Source organism: Rhinoderma darwinii, chromosome 2 (assembly GCF_050947455.1).
Source record: "Rhinoderma darwinii isolate aRhiDar2 chromosome 2, aRhiDar2.hap1, whole genome shotgun sequence".
Lineage (NCBI taxonomy): Eukaryota > Metazoa > Chordata > Amphibia > Anura > Rhinodermatidae > Rhinoderma > Rhinoderma darwinii.
Window position 1 is genome coordinate 285,507,558 of NC_134688.1, and position 20,981 is coordinate 285,528,538.

The 20,981-nt window shown below is 41.1% G+C and overlaps 1 protein-coding gene across 5 annotated transcripts; it reads left to right on the top strand.

Annotated features, from left to right (window-relative positions):
• Positions 1 to 9: 9 nt before the first annotated feature.
• On the top strand, positions 10 to 10,627 carry ZCCHC17 (zinc finger CCHC-type containing 17). Of its 5 annotated transcripts, none has more exons than XM_075853383.1 (8): positions 10 to 120; positions 1,771 to 1,829; positions 4,987 to 5,044; positions 5,155 to 5,255; positions 6,800 to 6,891; positions 6,967 to 7,067; positions 8,834 to 8,952; positions 10,261 to 10,627. In XM_075853383.1, exons 2-8 carry the CDS (start codon positions 1,788 to 1,790, stop codon positions 10,441 to 10,443), a joined length of 696 nt encoding a protein of 231 aa, XP_075709498.1. In that variant the 5' UTR covers positions 10 to 120; positions 1,771 to 1,787; the 3' UTR covers positions 10,444 to 10,627. The 5 variants fall into 5 exon arrangements, with proteins under 5 accessions (XP_075709498.1, XP_075709495.1, XP_075709496.1 ...); XM_075853380.1 differs by having other exon boundaries at positions 14 to 120; positions 1,723 to 1,829; XM_075853381.1 differs by lacking the exon at positions 10 to 120 and adding an exon at positions 121 to 143 and having other exon boundaries at positions 1,723 to 1,829.
• Positions 10,628 to 20,981: the final 10,354 nt, after the last annotated feature.

A 20,981-nucleotide genomic window follows, 5' to 3' on the forward strand; every position in this document is an offset into this window, starting at 1 on the left:
GAGGGATGTCGTGTGGGAGGAGATTCGCCCTGTGTTCTGTTATAGAATGTGGACGCTGATCTGCTATTGGTCACTGAGCTGTGGTTGGGGGAGGAGACTTAACATGGCGGCATACGCAAGGTAAATACTGAAAGGAACTCGAGGTCTGTTTTACGTTCTCGTCGGGAGTAATGGGGGGTAATTTGGTGGTATGCAGGATCAGGGTTGTGTATTAGATCCCGGTGATCATGACGTTCTGCTGTTAGATTCACTGTTCTGGACGCCTGGCACTTTAACATACGGGTCTGTGAATCCGTGATTGTGATTTCGGACAAAGCCACTTTGTTATTAGGGTCTCGATGATAAGATGATCACAGGGCACTGCAGGGATCCACATCATTTAGTCGTAATGTGTAGGGGGTCCTCAGTCGCAAGTATTTAGTTTACCTGCAGCGCCACCACAGGGAAATGGAAAGCGTTACACATTTAATGTTGCAATCAATGGACTGTAATGCTGTTAGTTTTTGTAGCTGTTTTCAGTTCTGGCTAATAGATGAGGATCCTGAACGGGCACCCCCATCTTGTAACTCAGAATTCCCTAATAGGCTGTTTGAAAAGAGACCTCTAAAGGGGAACTCCACCCATAAAAGCCTTGCTGTAGTGTCCTCTGTGAACCGCAGCAACATGTGATGATCAAACATTTTTTGGCGGAGAATAATTATCTACAGAAAGGGTCAGCAACTTTTGGCACTCCAGCTGTCGTGAAACTACAACTCCCAGCATGCCAAGAGCGCCTTTGAATGGAAGAATAAAGCCTTTGGCTGTCTTGGCATGCTGGGAGTTGTAGTTTCACGGCAGCCGGAGTGCTGAAGGCTTTTGACTCCTAAACTAGAGGAAATAATACAATTTACGAATGCCTGGCAATGGACATTTAGCACTGTTCGGACGTTATGTAATCCAGGAAGCGTTGGTGCATATTGATTTACAGTTCACATTGTGCGTTTTTAACATACTTTTTCTTGTTTTGGTAGATAAACTCCCATGTTTCTCAATAATAGTTCATCAAACAAAAGAAAACGCCTGTTAGAAACGCACAATCTGTACCGTGCCTTAGAGATCTTCATGCACTCAAGCATTGCCATTGTATAATAGTATCTCAACGCAGTGTTCAACAATAATCCCCTCAAAAGCTGCCGGACATCAGATTGTTTCCATCCGGAAGTACTTTAGACATAACTTATTATTTGTATGAACATAGTTGCAAGTACTTCTTCCATGCAGGTGCTGTGGTATCGGTGAACAAATTTAATGGAGACTTTATTAAAAGAAATATATTTTTCCAGAAGAAATTCTTATACCTACTAATTTATTATAGAAAGCCAGAATAGAAGTTCCACTGTAAATTTTAGGCGACTCTAGGATTCCGTATCATTTGTGATTGGTGCAACTTTCTAATTACATTTTATTAAAAAATGATTTTGACTTTTTGAGATACAGCTGCTTTGTATTCTGTATACAGAGCAGCTGTATCTTGCGCTGAACCCTGTATCCGTAAGGCCAGTGGGAATGACGGGTTCAGTGTCAACGGTTCCTGCGTGTGATCGAGTTGTTTCCAATCACATGTAAGTTCATAACTTAGATGCGATCGATAACGGGTCATTAGCCGCTCATTGAATAAATGTTAATAAATTCAATCTCTTTCTGTTCTATAGTAAAAAAAAATAATTGTATTTTTCCCTACAGAATTGTAAAATATCCTAAGTATTAACAACCCAAAATCCCCTATTATAGAACAGTACTGGAAAGCAATGGATGACTTGCCAGAATTGTATGAAGTCTTTCAAGGAGAGGTAAAATAAATTAATGATCTTTCTGAATTCGTTAATGGTTTTTAATAATGTTTTTATTTTTTCATTTTACTGTTATATCCTGCTTAAAGTGCTTGATCTAAATTTAAAAAAAAAGTTTTTTGTTAATCAAGTAATTAAAAAGCCCTCTTATTCTTCATGAAAAGGACTGGGAAAAATAATCCTGAGAACCCCTTTAACATGAGCAAATGAAATGCTTTGCCTAGTATTTTTGTTCTGTTTGTGCTTTTTTTTTTTTTTTTTTTTTTTTTTTTTTTTTTCCCGTGTTTTCATATGGAATATGACAAGGTATCCCTATTCGTAATGTCGTGGAAATCAATGGCTCAAAATATATTAGACTGAAATTTATACGAGTCCAAACAGACTCTCAGGCCAGGCCCCGTTATTCAGTATCCTAATTAGGATATTTCACCGATATATATCGAGAGAGGAGAAGAAAACACACAGACGCTGCTGATATGCTCAAAATACTCCTCTGAAGGTTTATTTCCAAGCTCAAACTATAAGGGTATATGTTCACACGATGAGAGGCATTTACGTGTGAAAAGACAGACTGTTAACAGCTGCCTCGTTTCACACGTAAAAGCTCCTCGTATTATGTGAGGCGTCTGAGACGCTCGTAAATCTTGAGCTGTGCTTCATTGAGTTCAATGAAGAACGGCTCAAATTACGTGGCAAAGAAGTGTCCTGCACTTCTTTGCCGAGGCAGTCCATTTACGCGTCGTCGTTTGACAGCTGTCAAACGACGACGCGTAAATAACAGGTCGTCTGCACAGTACGTCGGCAAACCCATTCAAATGAATGGGCAGATGTTTGCCGACGTATTGTAGCCCTATTTTCAGGCGTAAAACGAGGCATAATACGCCTCGTTTACGCCTGAAAATAGGTCGTGTGAACCCAGCCTTATACTGAAATTCAGAAGGGGTGTAAGCTTGAGGTTAACCAATCAGAGACAATGTAACAATATTTGTTATTCAGTACAAAGCATACAATAAGATACATCCCAGATACATCATTATAATTCTTCACACATTAGGTTTGCAGGTGGCCTTATCTCTTTTGGACAGAATGTTCCCGTGGAGATGGGGGAGACCTTCCTTCACGCATACTTGCCACCCTCCCATCTCCCTCCTTGTCCATTCTCTACCAACTTCGCATGGGAACCAAGGTCAAAGATAAAACATACGAAATCAACATTACTTGTATTAAAGGAACAATGACTTTTCTATTCACTACAAAAGAACCAAGATGGGAACTCCAGACAAGATGGCTGCTGCACGAAACTAAATCATTTACACATTATCATCACTTTCACATAATACATATCTTAGTAATTCGGCCTCCTGCTTGATAATTCACAATGTAATTTCATACAGAGAATATAAGCAAATAAACCATCCTTCACAGTAACCATACTGTGCGTCCTGTGCAATGTATCCAGTCCTTGAACAGTTGTTTGAGGGTGCAAAATGTGTGCGCTTGTAAGACCAGATCCTGGATCAAAATGGGAAACATTTGCTGTTCACTGAGCAGGCACTCGCTGGGACAGATGAGTGGGAAGCTGGTAGTTTGAATTAGTATAACATTTAAACTTCCCTTAGGCTTCTTCCACACTCCCGTTAGTATCAGTTTACCTCTCTTCCATCAGAGGAAGAGAGGATCGAAAGATTAAACGGAAAGCAACGGTTCTGTTAGAATTACCATTGATTTCAATGGTAATACTTTTGTTTCAGTTGCTGTCCGTTTGTCTCTGTTCACTAGGTTTTGATTTTTTTTTTTTTTACAGAAACAAAAGTTCTGCAGGCTGCACTTTTGTTTCTGTCAAAAAAAAACAGAAGCCTAACGAATGGAGACAACGAAACAAAGGAATTACCATTGAAATCAATGGTAATTCTAACAGAACCGTTGCTTTCCGTTTAATCTTTCGATCCTCTCTTCCTCTGACGGAAGAGAGGTAAACGTATACTAACGGAAGTGTGAACTTCGCCTTATTTGCATCCAGTTGTGATTTTGGCTTAAAAGTAAAAAAAAAAATAATGAATGCACAATACTGCCCAAATCTGATTGTGTGTGTGTGGCCTTTAATATTCTATTAGGGAATGTACAGTTAGGTCCAGAATTATTTGGACAGTGAGACAATCCTCATGATTTGGGCTCTGCATGCCACCACATTGGATTTGAAATGAAACAACTGAGATGCAAGTGAAGTGTAGACTTTCAGGTTTAATTCAAGGGGTTGAACAAAAATATCCTGTGAAACGTTTAGGAATTGCAACCATTTTTCTACACAACCTCCTCATTTCAGGGGCTCAAAAGTAATTGGACAAATTAACATGACCATAAATGAAATGTTTTTTTTTAAATACTTTGTAGAGAATCCTTGGCAGGCAATGACTTTCTGAAGTCTGGAACCCATGGACATCACCAAACACTGGGTTTCCTCCTTTGTGATTCTTTGCCCATCCTTTACTTCAGCTGTCTTCAGTTGTTGCTTGTTTGTGGGTCTTTCTGCCTTAAGTTTTGTCTTAAGCAAGTGAAATGCATGCTCGATCGGGTTGACTTGGCCATTGCAGAATATTCCACTTCTTTGTCTTGAACTCCTGGGTTGCTTTCGCAGTATGTTTTGGGTCATTGTCCATCTGTACTGTGAAGTGACGTCCAATCAACCTTGCTGCATTTGGTGGAATCTGAGCAGAAAGTAAATCCCTGAACACTTCAGAATTCATCCAGCTGCTTCTGTCTTCAGTCACATCAACAATAAACACTAGTGACCCAGTGCCTTTGGCAGCATGCATGCCCATGCCATCACACTGCCTCCACCATGTTTTACAGAGGATGTGGTGTGCTTCGGATCATGAGCCGTTCCAAGACCTCTACATACTTTCTTCCTCCCATCATTCTGGTACAGGTTGATCTTAGTTTCATGCTGTTCCAGAAATGGGCTGTCTTTTTTTTACATGTTGTTGGGCAAAGTCTAATCTGGCTTTTCTATTTTTGAGGCTGATTAATGGTTTGCACCTTGTGGTGAACCCTCTGTATTTTCTCTCACATCTGGCCTTGTAGTCACATATGGTGTTTTAATAATACTGGGTCATTCATGCCTCTTTTGGAAGCAATGCTAATATCTAATTATCCACAGGTTGCAAATGTGACCGACTATGGAGCATTTATTAAAATACCAGGCAGCAGAAGACAAGGTAAGAAGATGGACTGTGCTTTTCTAACCATTTTCTTAAACTACTGTAAAATAAAACCTAGGATGTTCAATCAAAGTTTCTATCAAATATTTTTTTTTTCTACTTACCAGGTCTTGTTCACAGAACACACATGTCATCTGCCCATGTTGAACTTCCATCTGAAGTAGTAGATGTTGGAGAGAAAGTGTGGGTGAAAGTCATTGGCCGTGAGGTACAAAACGTGAATTATTGTGTAAGACTGTACAATTTCAGCAACTGGCACTGTATGGATGTGTTTTGCTTCTTGTCAGACTGCCTATGTAGACAAGCCACATACATTGATCTCTATGTACGCAGCTCCTTCTCTTTCTCGTCCATAAAAAAAAACATCTCCGTGGACCATGTTCACTAAATGTAAAAAAACCAAAGAGGAAAACTAATCCAAAATAGATGTTCTTCCATGCCATAGACATGTCAGAAGAACAACTCGGACAGCTGCCAATTTCCAAAACCAGTGCCCAGACCTCTTGGACACATTTTTAATACTGGTTATGTCAGATTTCCAGTGGCTTAAAATAACTCCGCAATATCAGAGAGGTTCGTAGGCTCTATACAACACTGAAATTCCTTCGTTTTGGAAATTTGTTTGGTGGTAGATGTATCTAAGATCAGTTATTAACCACCAACAAAGAGAACTAATGCACAGAAATAAAATCAATTCATATATATTTTATTAATGTCCATAGTAAAACAACTATTAGTAAAACAAAATATCATCGTGTATACATTAGCCATGAGTCCTTACCCACTATCGTCTACTGTACGATCCCACCATAGCTATATATTGATAAAGTGCTAGTAGTACAAAGGATGGCTACCTCACTGTAAGTTTCATATACGTGCAGACATAGCATTAACAATATGCACACACGAGAAAGTCAAAACCACGTAAAGTAAGTCAGGGTATACAGACCAAACAATCCAGGGTTGGGAGAGAAACCCCAACAGGTGTTTCGCACGTCTCTTCTTCCGGTGACTACATAGGATTGTTTGGTCTGTAGCCATCTTTTGTACTACTATCACTTTATCATTTTATAGCTATGGTGGGATTGTACAGCAGAGGATCCTGGGTTGGGACTCAGGGGTAATGTAAGCATAATGATATTTTATTTTACTGCAACGGCTGAGAAAGTGGGTAACTCCGTTCCTGGCTGTTTAACTGCTTAGATACTGCTATCAATAGCGACTATGGAATCTCTGCCGTAAAAATGAGGGTGGTTGACACCTCCAGCATCTTTGGGATTCTAACATTGCTGGCCTATCCTTAGATTTAGTAATGCCCTTGAGAGTGCCGCATCCTCTTCATTGGTTAGATAGGCAAATTGGCTCATCCATATGAGTGGCTGTACCTGGTACTGCAGCTCACCCCATTCTGAGCCTCTGCTTGTGTAAGCAATGAAGGAGAGGCGGTGCTTGCAGGAGCACAATAGCCTGTTCATTGTGCTGTCCAGAGGGGTCCTGGAAGTTAGACATCCACCGATTAAACATTGATGACCTTTCCTAAGAATAAGAATCAATGTTAGTGTTGTAGAGAACTCATTTTAAGCCTTCTTTTCAGCAGTGTGATGATGGAAGACCTTTTCTTAGCCCATGTTGGCCATCTCTGTAATTTCAACAGGCAATACCTCAAATTACATTGGGATCCAAATGAGCGTAAATAGATTTAAGGGGTTTGTCGTTTTTTCAGAGTGAAAAATGTCAGCATTCTTGTTTCAGATAAAAGATGGGAAGGAAAAAATCTCCTTATCCATGAAAGTTGTGCACCAAGGAACTGGAAAAGATTTGGACAGCAATAATGTGGTGCTGGAGTAAGTGATGGCAAAGACGGCAATCTTCGTTTCATTCCATCTTCTGTTTCCATTAACGCTGTTTGTCCTCTTCAGGCAAGATGAGAGAAAAAGACGGGAGTTTAGGGACTACAGCAAGCAGAAGATTACACTGGAGGCTGTGCTGAACACTGTGTGTAACAAGTGCGGGTGTAAAGGTAGGATAAGCAGCCACTATACAGACTCCTTTTTATAGGTTGTTAAAGTCAGAAGTGAATTGTACATAAAAAATGTAATCCTATGGTCCATTGAGCAAGTAGTTAGAGATGTATAGACCTACAGTAAGGTTGCAGTAATGCAGCATTCGCGTAACCATGCAGCTGATGAAGTCTATAAACGGGGTCTATATACTTTGGCTTCTGCTGCAGCATCCGGTAAGTTTACGCGGAGAGCCTCTCCTGGATGGAAAGCATCTGGTGTATGGCAAGATGGTGTGTTTGAGGATACAGGTTCCTGTCTGTAGCCTTCAGCATGAGCAAGGTCCATCAGGTACCATCAGAGCAAAGGCACTGTCAGGAGTCCTCAGCAGCTAAAAAAAATATTGTAATAAATTTACAGATTTAATGCTACTTCTATGTACGCATGACATATTGTTAAGATGTGTGTGCATGCAGAAGATGTTTTCCTAAAAAAATAAAAATAATTTGTGGTTCAAGAATTATAGCATTGCCCACTTATGCAGGCCATTTATTGTTCAGGTTCTATTAAGAAGAGAAAAAAAGTTCCACTGTAATTATTCTTCACATGTGGGTACCCTGCATTTCTCCATGTTAGTAAAACTGGTAACCGTGATCTTTTGGCAATGTTTATAAGATCTTGGTTATCAGTGAGTAGTATTATAATCTTTATATAGCGCCTGCAAATTCTTTGCTAATGTGTCTAGGTATTTCTGTTACATTCTTGCTATCGTGCCCCTGGTGTTCTTTTGATTGTCTCAGAACATCCATCGAATGTGTCCAGTGCCGGTGGTCACACATGCCCTGTAGCTAAGTTTCACCACCTGTTTTCTCTTGTACATGTGAGGCAAAGCGATTCCTGGTATTGTGCAGGCCAGCCATTCAGAATGGGCACACTATAAGCAGCTACTTTTACCCAGTACTGGTGACATTGAGTGGACATTCTGAGAGGGAATCAAAATACCACCAGGGGGCACTATAACAAGTGTGTATTGGCAAAATCCCGATGTGAAAATTGTTATTTTTTGCCTGTTCTAGCAGAGAAATGTAATATTTAATCATAGGGAAACCGCTTTTAAACCTTTTGACATAAAGCATGGCAAAAGGACACCCCTGTAACGATCTAGGGGTATTTGGACCCACTAGGCCGCTCCGCCGTAGCGGAGAGGCAGCTGGCCAAGTTACAGTCTATGCAAAAGTCTGTACAAGTTCGTAGCACAAGGGTACCTGAAATAGTCCAGATGGTGGCAGGGGCTCTGGCACGGATGGTAGTAGGTGCAGCAGGTTGCGCCAGACGTGGCGGATGACATCCGGTGCAGTAGGTTGTGCCAGACGTGGCGGATGACAACAGGTGCAGCAGGACACTACTAAAACAGCACAGGATACAGGTAGCAGGGCACAGGAACACTGGGGACAGGACAACACTAAGGAACCATTTGCAAGACTAACATGGGAATTACAAACAACGCTCAGGCAAGGATCAAAAGGGCAGGGCCCTTTTTTTTATAGTTCAAGGTGATCTGAGCATAATTAATTACATATGCGCACGCTGGCCCTTTAAGGCTGCGAACCAGTGCGCGCCCTCTAGTGAACACTACGGGACAGTGCGGACGCATGTGCTGGTGTCTCCGGGGAGGGAGACGTCGGCAGGAAGAGGAAGATCTGCGGGAGGCAGATAAGTGGAGTTTGCGTTCCGCGGCCCTAACAACCCCTAATATTCTTTTTAAATGCTGCATTAATTCTTTTAGGTCACTTTTCCAAAGACTGTTTCATGCAGCCTGGTGGAACAAAATACAGTTTAGTACCAGAAGACGATGAAGGGGAGGGCGAGCACAAGAAAACGGACAAGCCTGTCAAAAAAAAAAAGGTATAATTGTCGACTAGATGAGCAGTAGTTTCTCTTTTCTATTTAGTACATAAACTATGTCAGTCTGTGGACAGTCTTAAAGGAACAGTGTCACCCCAAAAATGTTTTTAATATGTTAAAGATGTTAGTGCTTTATTCAAAACGTTTGGATTAATTTGTGTGTTTGTGTGTTACTTTTTTTTATTTTTACACTTTTTCTTCCCTATGGGGGCTGCCATTTTTTTTCCCATTTCTGTATGTGTCGATTAACGACACATACAGACATGGAATACGGCAGCTCCAGTCCCATAGGGACTGCGAACGGGGCCCGTTCCATCCACTATCGTGTACGCCGCTGTGTGGGAACGGCGCATGCGCCGCTCCCACACAGTTCAATTTGAAATGCGCGCCGTCCGGCGCCATTTTCCTGTGGACCGGAAGTCGCGGCCGGACAGTAAGATTACTACTTCCGGACTTGTGCACTTGGAGCGGCGGTAGCAGACGGAGCGGACGGACCGGAGGGAGCGGCGGCGACTGGAGCAGGTAAGTGATTTCTATGTATGTTCGTGTTTTACTGTGTGTTTACTACTGTATGTTAACCTACTACACTGTGTGTTAGCTCAAAAAATGGCGACACACAGTGTAGGAGGTTAGACCGTTCAAACCCCTCGTTTCTCCCGGCACTAGCCAGGATAAAGGAGGGGGGGATTCTGAGAGCTCAGTAGAGCGAGGGATTTTTACCCAATTTTGCAGCATAAAGCAATGTGGTTGCTTTACCACATGCAATGCTGCAATTTTGGGAATGGCTCCATCTAGTGACCAGTGCTGGGAAATATTATAAATTGAATCCAATTTATAATATTTCCTGACTCGTGAAAAAAAATAAAAATAATTAGAACAATGTTTAATCACCCACACACTAATTGTTTAACTAAAAAAAAAAAAACATGTTTTGCTGGCAACACCTTCCCTTTAAGACCATGCATATTCAGGCTGCCAACAGCTGGAGCTTTCATTGCAGAGCCTAGATTTCTTATTTTGTCCTCCCTAAACATAGTTCAACACTATTGAAGGTGCATTTTAAGAGTTAGATTACTTAGCGCAAATTATTCTCTGCGTGTAATGATAAATAAAAAAAATAAAAAAACTGTCTGGACAGATTAGGTCCTCATTTGCTCAATGCTATGCTTTTAAGCTTCTGACTGTTCTTCAATTCTTATTTCCATTCTTAGAAAGTTCTGGCGTGATACAAAGCTGTTGTAACACCGTTGGTAACCAATAAATAGTTGGCGGTTTACCGTCTCACCAGCTTTACTTTCTCACCACCAGGAAAAGAAGAGAAAAGTACATCGAAAAGACAAAGAGGATTCTTCAGGAACAGAGAACGCAAGTAGCAGTTCTGAAAGTTCAGACTCTGAGCCCTCCAGAAAGAAGAGACGCCATACAGAGAAGAGCAAAAAGACCTCCAAGAAAAAGAAAAAAAAGCACAAGAAGCACAAACAAAGGGACTGAGTAGTAGGGTCACTGTTTACACTGGTGTGGTCCTGTTGTGCTGGGACTGGTTTACACCCTCTCTGAGTCCACAGGAAGCAATTTCCCATATGGCGTTTTATGTGAAATGTAAGCTGTCCTGTTCCCATAGTCTAGTCCCAGCGGTATATAAAGAATGCATCATAATAAATGAATAACCAGTGGACCTCTGTGTAATTGTTTGTAATTCAGAACAAATGGCTGCCATATACATTAATCCCTATTCATGGCGTTTTGGTATAACAAAATTATACGACTAATATTATATAACCTATTATACATATAACTTTAGCAACCAATCAAATCTCTGCTTTCATATTCTAAAGAGCCTTAGAAATATTAGTTCCCGAATCTGGTTGAGCAGGCCCCTTGGAAAATAAAAGCAGGCATAGGTTCAGTCTCCGATTTGCCATTTCAAATTTTGTACAATTCGGACTACAAGCGGTCACATTGTCACATTGTTATTTTAAAAAAAAAACACTTTTAAGAAAATAAAAAAAGTTGAGTAAAGCCATAATATGGCTCTGCATCTAACTTTGCAAATACTGTAAATATCATCATGTATTGCTATTTAATGAGAGCATTTTGTGAGCTCAGGTGACAGTTGCATCACATTTCTGACTGCAAACTAGACAAACTGTTCTCTCTTTCCAAGGGCAACCAGCAAAATTGTAAAACCGTTATGGCAATAAATGGAGTAAAAATTAAAGGAGTTGTACATCCTATTAGGTAATTCTAAGTTAATAAAGGGGGGACCTGTATATGTACGCCAGAGCACAGAGTCCCTACAAAGCATCTCTTTGTATGAAGAACCGGCTTGTCCAATTACGTACATTGATTTCAATGAAAACTATGTACAGTTTCATTTCCACTCTGGTGGTGCTGCAGAGTATTGCCGCTGAATTCCATCCACCATATGATATTTTGCAGGCAGAATAAAAATCTTCAGGAATTTTGAGGCAGGTTTTGACCTGCCAGCACTTTCGTGCTGCGGTTTTTGGGTAAAAAAAAAAGCTTTCTTTGCCTCCCATTGATTTCAAAGGGGTGTCGGAGACTGAACCGAGCCATGAAAGCGCATGTTGCTTTTTGTTTCCTGCAAGTGGCTAAAAGCATGAGTGGGGAAAAAACTCCTCCATTGATTTCAATGGGTGGCGGTTTTTAGTGCTGATTTGAGACACGGTTTCCACGGCAAAATTAGCACAAAAAAAACTGAACAGGGCCTTCTAGTTGATGGGTTGGAATCACAGCAGCGGGACACATTTTACTCAGCTTATCAATGCAAAAAGTTCACACTTGGACTTCTAATGCTAGTGAAATTCGATTTTCAAACCTGTGGCAGACACTTATTTTGTAGGATATGCTGACTCTTTTTTATTTATTTTTTTTCCCGCATTCTTTTCCTTGGTATATTGGTTGCTTTTTATTCCCAATTAAATTTGCATGTAAAACTAATGCATTTACTTGCAGTATTATGACGTGGGTTTGCTATCTCCCATAGAAGCAATTCCAATAACCGTTTTTGCGGTTTTTTTTTTTAAACTTTTTTTGTAGTGGTCAGGCTTTGTGCTGTACCTTTTACTTCCAATTTTAAACTTGTCCAAGATCATTCATAATCCATAAAGAATTAAGCCCTAAAGAGAAGCTTCAAAAACGTTCAACTTTTTATGTCGATTTTTAAACTGAAATATTGTTAAGAGCTGAATTATGCATCATGTTATACATAGAACATCATTAAATTGTTTAAACTTATGGTGTCAAACTGTTGCAAGATTCCAATGCAATAGAACTGAGGGGAGGCGGCCACTATGGCAAACTTAGGGGAATGTTCACACGTGGCAGAAATTTCTGCAACGGTGCCATTTATCTGAACAGGATTTTCAGAAATCTATGCACCTGCTGCAGAAACAACCCTATTCAGATGTATGAAACAGCTTTTCAATCTCAGAAATTTTTGCAACAAATCTGCCACGTGTGAACATACCCTAAAGAGAATCCAGAGCCAGAAGGGTGTACAAGGAATTCTTATTGTCAACTCCGGAATTGCCATAAAGAGCACAATGGATAATGCCACCCCTGCACAATATGCAGGTCTAAAGGGGGTTTTACACTGGACGATTATCGGGTAGATGAGCGTTGATCGAATGCTCATTGCCGATAACTTCCCTGTGTAAACTGGAACGATCAGCAGATGAACGAGCAAACTCGATCATCTGCTGGTCGTATAGTTTTAAAAAAGTGAAATATAATCGTTGTCGGCAGCACATCTCCCTGTGTAAACAGGGAGACGCGCTGCCGACATGATATTGTATGAGGACGAGCCATCACAGTAACGACCGCTTGTCCCTATCCATAGCGCCATGTGACAGGAGTAAACGAGCGCCGATCAACAGTGTCTCGTTGATTGGCGCTCGCTGCACCGGCCGAGTGTAAAAGGGCCTTAATGCATCAATTACTGATGAAATACAGAAGTTAAGTGTGGAATATTGACCCACAGAATGACCTCATGTCCTGATTTAAGAGAAACCAGATTATGATTGCTCTTGATAAAGACTACATATTGTCATCCAGCAACCTTCAAAATGATGATTCCACTACAAACTGGCCTTCCATTTCCTATGTTATATTTTCCTCCATGTTGATTTTGATTTGGCCCAATTTGGTGTAAAGCTGGATATGCAGAAAGAAAATCTTATCCATTGTTTGCATATCTATTGTCTGCTCTCCTGGATAACCATGCAAGAGGAATCCTATGCTAAGCACTGTGCTGTTGTATCGCATCCTCACTCCTAAAGGGATTGTATTAAATACAGACCTTAACCCTATTAGAATGGAAAGGTGTTCTCTTGGGACCCCCAGCAATCTGCTGTTATCTGTGGGGACACTTGGCAGTAAGTGTTCAATTTTAAGAATTACACCGTGGCCATTCGGATCAATATAAGACGGGTCCTCTGGAGATGCTCTCCACTCTAGCCTAGAGATAACGATCCTGAACAGAGGATCCCCTCTATAAACTCTAAATTCCTTAATAGGTTGCATAAAAAAAGTTTTCTAAACTGGACAAGTCCTTTAATGATCTTATAATTTCTTCCAGTCCTCTTGCATTTTCCAGCAGCCAATGTTGCATTTTGCCAAGTTATTGCATATATTTTTCACCAGTTGCATCAAAACAGTGTAAGATTTAGGCCATATTCACACAGGGCGTATAAGCTGCGTAAAAGTACACTGCGCATCAGTCCTGGAACCCGCAGGGAATTCTGCCCGAATAAAAAAACGCACCAAATTGTGCAGTTTTTTGGGCAGAATCTCTGCTGCGGAATACAGTGGCTGGAAAAAAAAAAAAAAGCGTTTATATTTACCCTGGTCTATGTTTTCACAGCTTTCTTCTGTTCTCGTCGTGGCTGGCCGCCTGTGCTGACGCTGCAGCCCATGTAACCACTGCAGCCTATGATTGGCTGCAGCAGTCACATGGAATAAAACATCATCCCAGGAGGCCGGGCTGCACAGAAAACCGAAGAAAGCGTCGCTATGGCAACATCCGAGCTGCAAGTATAAACATTTGATATTCATTTTACACAAAAAAAAGTTGTTTTTTCTGAGCTGTAATTTTTGTAGTGGAATCGGAGGTTCTCTTCCACAGAAGTCACAACATTTGCTATTTGTTGCGGGTTTTACCTCCCCATTGAACTCAATAGGGGAAACCCCCAACTGAAAAGCAGTGATTCTGAAGCATAAATTGACGTGCTATGGATTAAGAAAACCCACCGCAGGTCTATTTATGAACGGTTTTTCAGCAGATTTTTTTACTCAGCATGTGGATGAGATTTGTTCATAACTCATCCACTTTGCTGCTACTGTAATATGATACAGAAAATCCACAGTGTTTACGCTACGTAGGAACATACCTTTAACCTGCATTAAAACGTGAATAATTCCACATTTGGCATGCTCTGTCGCTGCGATTCCGCTGCAAAAGACGCAACACTTGGCTTTCTTTTGCTGGTTTTGCATCCCCCATTGAATTTAATGGGCGAAAGCCCGCAACAAAAACGCAGCATAAATTGAAATTCTGTGGCAAATTCCGCACTGCAAGCAGATTTATTAACGTTTACGCTGTGTTTTTTTTTTACCGCAGCCTGGGCATGAGATTCTTGAAATCTCATCCACTTTGCTGCTGCTGTAAATGCTGCGGTATTTCCAGGCAGAATTCCACAGATTTTACGCTACGTGGGAACCCGGCCTAAGGATATGTGCACATGGGTCTGATACGCTGCAAAAAAGTATGCAGCATATCCGACCTAGAACTCGCAGGGAATCCCGTCCAAAAGACCGCACCAAACTGTGGTGCAGATTTTTGTCCGGAATTGCCGCTGCGGAAAACAGCAGAAACAAAAGATGCCATAGCGACGCATTTGTCTGGTCTCCTTGCAGCCTAGCCTCCTGTGGTGACGTTGCAGCCCATGTGACAACTACAGCCTGTGATTGGTTGCAGCAGTCACATGACATAAAACGGCATGCCAGGAGGCCAGCAACACAGAGAACAGCCAAGATAACAAGAAGCCGTTGCTATGACAACGCTAGGGAAGTATAGACTTTTTTTTTCAGATTTGCAATTTTTGCAATTTCTGCTGCAGAATCGCCGCATGCTTCGGATTATAAATTTGGACTGCAGATCAATTTATTTTCTCAGCAGATTTCTTCCGCAACGCTTCAATGAGATTTGTTCAACAAAATCCACTGTGGAAAATACACAATTAATCCACCCCATGTGCCCCATACCCTAAGGCCCTGTTCACACGGAGGATTTTGCATACAAAAAAAATTGCCTCATAATTCCTTCAGGAATTTTGAGGCAGATTTTTACCTGCCTGCACTTCCTTGCCATGGGCCATTGAGAGCCGCGGGTAAAAAAAGCAGCAAAACACGCTTTTTCTGCCTATGATTTATTTCAATGGGAGGTCAGAAGCAGAAGCGCGGCAAGAAAAAACATGCCACTTTTTTTCCTGCGACCAACTAAAAGCCACCACGGGGGGGGGGGGAACCCACCTCCACCTCCCATTGAAATTAAAGGGAGGCGGTCTCGGACGTTGATTCAGACATGGTTTCCGCATCAAAATCAGCTCCAAAAAACTCCATGTGAACTGGGAATAAAAGTGTACCAGGCTGTCTACATTTTTATTTAGCTCAACTACAGTGCATTTTGTTTTTCCATCTTTGCCGACACCTGTGATTTTTTTTGATTGGGGGCAGGGCCAGCCTTAGGTTGGATGGCACCCTGTGCGGGACTCTCTATTGCCGCCCCCTACACAAACCAAAAATTAACCACAGACACGCACATACTGGAACATATATACTTTACATACATAAAGACAGGTATTTAGACATACAGGCAAATATACATACACCCATTCTGGAATATATACATACAGGTAAATATATAGCCGTACAGCCACATATACACACACACACCGGCAGATAAATACACTGACAGGAACATATACAAATACATAAAAGGCACATATATACAAGAACAAAGACACATTCACAAACAGACCCATATATCCCCTGTACATGTAATGTAGTAGATTTCACATGCAGTCCTATGTAACACTACAGATAACACACAGTGATAACTCCATACATAATGTAGTAGACATTATCTGCACTCCTATGTAACACCACAGATAACACACAGTGATAACTCTATGAGTACAGATAATGTAGTAGATGTTACCTGCATATATAGGAGGCAGCAGGGTATATATAGGGGGCAGCAGGGTATATAAGGGGCAGCAGGTATATAAGGGGCAGCAGGGTATATAAGGGACAGCAGGTTATATAAGGGGCAGGAAGGTGTATATAAGGGGCAGCACAGATATCTTCGGTTTATCTGTTCTACTTTAATATTGAACACAATGTTTTACAAAGAGCCAAACACATGCAGAGAGAGAGACACACTAACATATACACAGACACATACTGTATACACACACATACTCGCCATCTCTCCTTGCTGACAGGATCACAGGCTTCTTGCAGGACGGACTGTGGGCAGAGCTTCCTCCTCTTCTCTTGCTCCTCTGCTCTTATTTACTCCATGTGTGTAACTAAGAACAGAGTGGAGGCAGAGCCCAGTGGCGCCCCCTACATGCTGGGAAGGTGCAGCGCCCTGTGCGATCGCGCACCTCTAAGGCCGGCCCTGGTTGGGAGAAGCTTACAATACCCTTTAGATATTTGTTTGCAGATGCTACTAAACCCATGTTTTTCAGGGACCAAATATCATAAATTTGATTATAACTTCTCCAACCCTTTAATAGCTACTAGACTAGATGTCTAAGACAGGGAAGTTGTAAGCTTAATTATGGCTTTGACATAGAAAAAGAAAGAAATGATCCAGCGCTGTGTCAAGGTCTTGTTTATAAAGGAAATGGCATTCCCACTTTTATTGGAGAAATTGGATTAAAAAATTGAAAAGGAGACGCAGTCCCAGGATGTGAAGTAGCGGGGATCCGAGCGAAGTGTCCGGAGACGCAACAAACCGGTGAGCTGGAGGTTTCCTCCCTTTCCATACTATATGGCTTTGACACTTATGGCGCCAGTTTTAGTTTTCTGCATTTGGCCCTAAACAGATCCCTAATATGTGCAAGGCATTATATAATACGTGGTTTTTCAACCAAGAGCTGTGAAACCCTTAAATTGATGTATGTTCCATGCTTTGTTGCGTTTGTTATAAAACGCCCATTGTTAATATTGTGCGCATGCTTGTTGTATGAGTAACATGTGTGATAAAAAGCACACAAACTACTCAATCGAAAACCAGCACAGTGGATATCCCCACACTTCATTGACACGGCTGCAAGGCAAACTTTGACCAAAGCAGAGTGGTCAGCACTGAAAGTAAATCTTGTGATATGCTTTTTTTTACATGTGCGTATATTGGAATTTTTACCAGTGGCACTCAGCACTGTTCTGTATGGTTGACCTTGATGTCTGGAGCCACACTACATGCAGTGTGTTCAGTTTGAAAAAGTTACTTATAAACAGGAATTACAGGTAAAGTCTTATCAAATATCTCAGATTAGACATGGAGTTGACGCTTTGGGCCGCATTTATTAAAACGGTCCAAAATTTGAAAAAACTTCTGACATGTCAGAAGCTTACAACAGTGGGGTTCCAAGCTTCTGACATGTCAGAAGCTGAGATCAGTGGGGTTCCAAGCACCGAGACCCCCACGATCACTAAAACAAAGCTGCAGAAGTGCTTGGGTGAGCGTCGTGCCGCTTGGTCTCTGATCGGCTTTCCTCAGGAAGCTGAGCAAGTGGTGTACAGGTTCAATAGAAAGCCTATGAATCCGTACACCATTTGGAGACGCCCAACTGTTAGACCTACTTTACAACAAGTACCTTTCATCAACACTTACCATCATTTGATGCCTAAACTTCCAGGTTTTACGCAAGCACTGGCCAACATTGGGTAAGTAATGCATTCTGAAGTTGTGCAACTTGTGCTTTTCTAAATTGTAACAACCGAAGAATCTTCATGATTTTTTTAGTCAAAGCAGATATTGGGCCAAGTATATGTTCACACCGAGCGGATAAGTTGCCTAATAGCACACAGCGTATCCACCCTGCACGCCGCAGGGTATTCCAGCCGAAAAAAAACAAAAATGTACGCAGTTTTTTGGCCAGAATGTCTGCTGTAATCCCTTTCTCCTAGGGGGTCTCAATTGCAAATTTAACCTGGCCTTTGCATTAATATAAATGATAAAATATTGAATTTTTTTTCTTTGCAAACTCGTTAACTGATAATGACAGGTATCGCTATAAACCAGATCAAACCATTAGACTAGGTTATGGTCTATGGAAAATATCTCTAGCCATCTATAACTAGGAGTGAACATGATAAGTTACATTTCAGATATTAAATTGATGAGCAATTGGATCTCATTAATAATTACTGTATGACATACTTCTGGAGTCATTCCTCTCCAATCGGATATGCTTTTGTCCTACATAATACCTAGAATTGTGAACATACATACTGGTACTCTAATCTCACTACCCCCCCTTATCTTCCTTAGCACTCAGGGTATGTTCACACGCACAAAAAACCACAGCACTGTTTTCAAGCAAAGACAGGTCCTGATTTTCAGCCATTTTTTTTTTAAACAAAACTAGTTTTTCGCTGCATTTTTTACGGCCGTTTTTGGAGCCGTTTTTCTATGGAGTCAATGAAAAATTAGGCCTAAAGAAACGCCCTGTCGAAACAGAACGCAGTATTTCCCATTGAAATCAGCCGTATCAGATGTATGCAGCCCGAAAAACAGCTGAATAGGTTGTGTGAACATACCCTTATATTTCTCATGTGGATATACATGCCAATATTCCTTAGCACAATCGCCTATAGATCTATGAATTTATATGGCCTAGTATCCACGTCGGTATTTTCTTCCGCGCCTGCTCAGTCTGAACGCAAGCACAGTTAACACGGCAACAGCTCAGTTTACTACTATGGTAAGAGCTCCCTTCTCTCCGCTGCCCCTATGCACTTCTAGCAGATGTTAAATAAGAAGTCACACATTTGGCAGTCCTGCTTTCCAGATGATTCATCCATCCAGACCTCTTGACTTTTTTTTTTCACTATAACTACAGGTATGTTAATTATCTTCTATGAAAATACATGTTGCCTGTTTGTAATATGATTTTTTTTTTTAATGAAGGGCTGCTCCACACTGCGGAATTGCCACGTTTTTTCCCGGCCAGGATTTCGGCCGGAAAAAGCACAGAATACAGTAGCAGCATAGTGGATGAGGTTTAACAAATCTCATCCACAGGCTGCTTAAAATTTCCGAGCTGAAATTGACCTGCAGTGCTTATATTTCAGACTGCAGCATGTCAATTCCGGCTATGGAAAGTGGGCAGAATTGCTGCATTTGAGAGATGTCTCCAGCTCCTAACATTGGGAAAAACACAGCAATTTACATACCATTTTCTGCCATAAAAACTGCAGGAAATGGTGCGTTTTTGCTGCAGCGGAGAGCCTGACAACGGAATTGCTGCAGAAATTGTGGACAAGCCCCGATACTTTAGTGAAATATTTATTTCTATATATGGACTGATATATTTTGCTGCTTATTCTGTTTTTTTAAACCTATGGATATTCCAGCCTTATGGGGTACTCTTGTCTTGCTATGCAATAATGACCATCCATACTATTGATTTCCTTTACTTAACATTTTAATGCCATAATATTGTCAGACAATTTACTCCCTTTTACTAGTCTTCTATGCTTGATATTTATATATGTGTTATAAATAGGAATGTGTGTCTGCCTATAATATGGATCAATACTAAGATACATTTTTAATCTTTTAATGTTTTTGCACCACTTAAATAGTAGGCAGTCTGCTTTTTACTACAACTTTAGGTGAACGGCGACCTTTTGTAATTTCTATCTTGTACATTTTCACAGGTCACTGCCGTTAACAAGGTCCTGGCAGGACCGAAACATTGTATTTGTAATAACAGTACAGTAAATCTCCCAAAGTCTAGGCAAAATATGTTGGAAAACATCTAAATAAAGTTTATTCACTATTAAATATTTTTTCTGTACATCTAAAGGAGTGCTGTGGTTACATAGAATAAAGGTAAGTTTTTTTGCCCATTTACTCCCCTCCCCCCCCATAACAGGTTATATATACCCCAAATTGGTGCTTTTAAAAAAAATACAACTTGTCCCGCAAAAAAAAAAAAAAGTTTGTCAAAAAAGCAGTTTAAGGCTCTCTGAACGTAGGATTCTCGAAAATAAAATTCCTGCAGGCCTTAATGCCAAAATAGGCTTTATACTTAAGGGGTTAATGCTGACTTATTGGCCTTTAGGCCCCGGCTGCTATAGTAAGTCAACAGTTAAGCCCTTTCCCATTTTCAAACTCATTAGATGCCATGGTTCATAGCCACCACAGTAGGCGTTAAACGACCAGGATGTCAGGTGTGTCATACAGCATAACACCTGCAATTCAGGATCTGAGCCCACACCATCACTGAACTAGTACAGCAGGTGGCAAGAAAAACCCATGATGTACTGTTGTGGCACAGGGTGGGAAGGGGCTAATTGGTTATAGACATTTATAGTATACCCACCAGGAATTCCATAAATACATCTAATAGGAGCAGGTTCTACCTCTAACACCAACTCTCTCCAGAATAGGGGCCCCTGTACCCACTCCTGGCTGGTGAGGCAGCCTGCACATCCAGGTGGAGAATAAATGGAGGTGGCCACTCGCGTGCAGCTCTATTCATATCTATGGGATTTGCATGAACAGCAGAGCACATTTCCTGGAGATCGGTGCATGTTTTACCTCTGGAACCCACACCTATTAAATATTTATGGCATATTAAAGCACACACTATCTAAATTGATGAATCGGTGCTTTGAACTGGGATGCAATAGCCCCTGCTGATCTATATCCTATCAAGCATCTAATAGATGCACTTACTAGAAGTCTGTCCTGGTGATATTTTCTT